This window comes from Zeugodacus cucurbitae, chromosome 6 (assembly GCF_028554725.1).
Source record: "Zeugodacus cucurbitae isolate PBARC_wt_2022May chromosome 6, idZeuCucr1.2, whole genome shotgun sequence".
NCBI classification, from domain to species: domain Eukaryota; kingdom Metazoa; phylum Arthropoda; class Insecta; order Diptera; family Tephritidae; genus Zeugodacus; species Zeugodacus cucurbitae.
Window position 1 is genome coordinate 64,623,962 of NC_071671.1, and position 2,365 is coordinate 64,626,326.

Sequence of the window (2,365 nt, forward strand, 5' to 3'; positions counted from 1 at the left end):
ACCAGTTTTCTGGAATAATTCATAAAATTTACAACCTACAAATACTGCTCAATATCTCTTCACAGAGCTCACGGTAGCCACCTGTCCTGTACTAAGTTTCACGACTATCACTCTCTCAGAGTTTTGCCTTTCGCACAGCCGGCTATTCGATTAACGATCAGCTGTTATTTTTGCTTTTGCTGTTCATAAGATGTTGATAAGTTTCATCAGCTGATTGATATTTTATCAATAAACACAGCCAAATTTACAGCATGGATAACAACCAGCAGAGTTGTATTCCAGCTTTAACTCGATTTTTATTCGATTAAAAATTAATGTAGTAAAATAAGATTTTGCTTTTGTAGGCTAAATCGATATAAGTAAGTTGGCGCTTTAATCGAGCAAGGGCTGGTTAATTGAACAATTACCTCCTGTGCGAAAAGGTTATTAATTAATCAGAATAGATTAGCTAAAACATTCCGCTAATTATTCAAATATATTTTTTATTATTTTAAATGAAATGAAAGGAAATATTAGAAGCAAAAAAATTACAGAAAATTTCGTTCGTTGTTCGTTGAAATTAAAAACTGACAACACTAGCCTCTTTCAAGCAAATTGAAAGTTCTTTGTTTATAGCTAAGATGCCGGAATTGATCTCATTTTTAATGTGTACAAATTTCTCCGAGCACACCGATTGTGTATTGCCTTCAAACATGCAGTCGATCATTTGGTTAGTGGCATTTTTGTCCATGGACATGAAGTAAGCAAGTTGGAGTTTATAAGTTTTCTTGCAATCGAGAGGGCCGTCACCGCCGGTTGTACTGCTAGTTGCAGTGTTAAAGCGTGCAGAGGGTGTGGGTTCCTTATCGACTCCAGTTTTCAAACAGTAGTTAATTTTGGCATCTACCACCTCTATGCGTGTGTTGATCGCGGCAAAAATGGGTGCATAACTCTTCAAACACGACATTTTGTTTCCTCCATGAAAACAGTCGACCATATGTTGTGTTGCTTCCTCTTTTAGTGTCGAGAATTCAGTGAGGAGTGGTTGGTACTTCTGTTGGCATGCGGAAACATTTCCATCTTCTGATTTCATAGCTGGTATGACACTTGCCTGTGGAGAATGGATTATCAGTTTGGAAAATAACATCTAATCAATAATATTAATAATTTACCTGGCAAACTCCGAAGAGCAGTACTAGAAAGACAACAGAGTTCGTTACAAATTTCATCTTAAACACTTTAGTTCGAAATTGAAAATTGGACTAATGATTTGGTTTGGAATTGTAGTGGGCTTTTATATTGTCTGTTATATCATATAGTGAAACTATATTACTCAATTTGTATTGACTTAAATGAGATTTCATTAAAGACTATATCAATCACTATTAGATCGTTGATAAATGTTTGGCTTCTTTATTTGCCAAATAGGAAAATCGCTGATACGAGTATAATACTTTATAGAAAAATTCCCTTTTTAAAGTCGGTTTTCAAATCCTTAGATTGTTGATAAAGTACTGGGTCAACAAATATTAGTTTTATTATCAGTGAAATTTGAACAATTGTTTGCAAACGTCTTAAAAATATCTAGTTTTTATGTAGACGCTATTGTATTATGTAACTATACGATATTGATAAGTGATTATTAATACTTAATAGTATTATACTGTATCATGTGTAAATATAAAAGTTTTTTTAATTTCATTTTATAAATATCTTGTAGTACATTCTCGTCTACTTTCACCTGTATTTGGGATTTGTAATTTAGTTTTGGCCGTGTATGGAAGCAGTCATGTCTGATTGAAGGTGTGCGGAATAGTTGAGACATTAGACAACTCAAGAGACAAATAGATAGTAGCCTATATGAAATAATTCCCACAAGAAAGACATCGGTGTGATGGGTGACGACGAAACCATTTTCCACTGTACACTGGTGGACTTTATCCAGTAAAAATAGTCCGAAAAAGACGAAAATTATTGTATCTGCCAGAAAGGTGCTAGCCAATGTTTTTTGGGACTCACGAATTATAGTTTAAATTGGCTCATTACAGAAGGACAAATTGGTTACAAGGTTTCACTAGGCTAAATTACAGATAAAGCGATTTAATTCCAAAACGATCTTCCATTCCTTCCGTCTTTGTATCCACATGGTCGAATTAAGGTGGGAACTGCTATTTCCATATTCCCAGTTTTGGTGCCGTGCGACTTTTATTGCTTTCAGAACTTGTAAAGGGTCAGAGTTCAGAGAGGAACTTTCGTCGAATGAGGAAGTCATACCTGCCATTGAGGTCCTTTTTGAAGATCTGCAGAGTACACATTTTTCAAACTGGTTAAAGAAGTTGGAGCATCACTGGGTCAAGGGAAAAGGAGACTATGTTGAGAGGTATTT

At 35.0% G+C, this 2,365-nt stretch overlaps 1 protein-coding gene across 1 annotated transcript; it reads right to left on the bottom strand.

The window, feature by feature from the left end:
- Positions 1 to 462: 462 nt before the first annotated feature.
- Positions 463 to 1,311, bottom strand: LOC105211622 (uncharacterized). Its single transcript, XM_011183146.3, has 2 exons — positions 1,152 to 1,311; positions 463 to 1,090 (listed from the first exon to the last, which is right to left on the bottom strand). Exons 1-2 carry the CDS (start codon positions 1,206 to 1,208, stop codon positions 560 to 562), a joined length of 588 nt encoding a protein of 195 aa, XP_011181448.2. The 5' UTR covers positions 1,209 to 1,311; the 3' UTR covers positions 463 to 559.
- Positions 1,312 to 2,365: the final 1,054 nt, after the last annotated feature.

Bases quoted from the DNA above. Each gene is read 5' to 3' on its own strand.
- LOC105211622 (XM_011183146.3), bottom strand. From the start codon at position 1,208: ATGAAATTTGTAACGAACTCTGTTGTCTTTCTAGTACTGCTCTTCGGA. The intron at 1,091-1,151 runs GTAAATTATTAA...CATTCTCCACAG, and splicing joins TGCTCTTCGGAGTTTGCCAG to GCAAGTGTCATACCAGCTAT.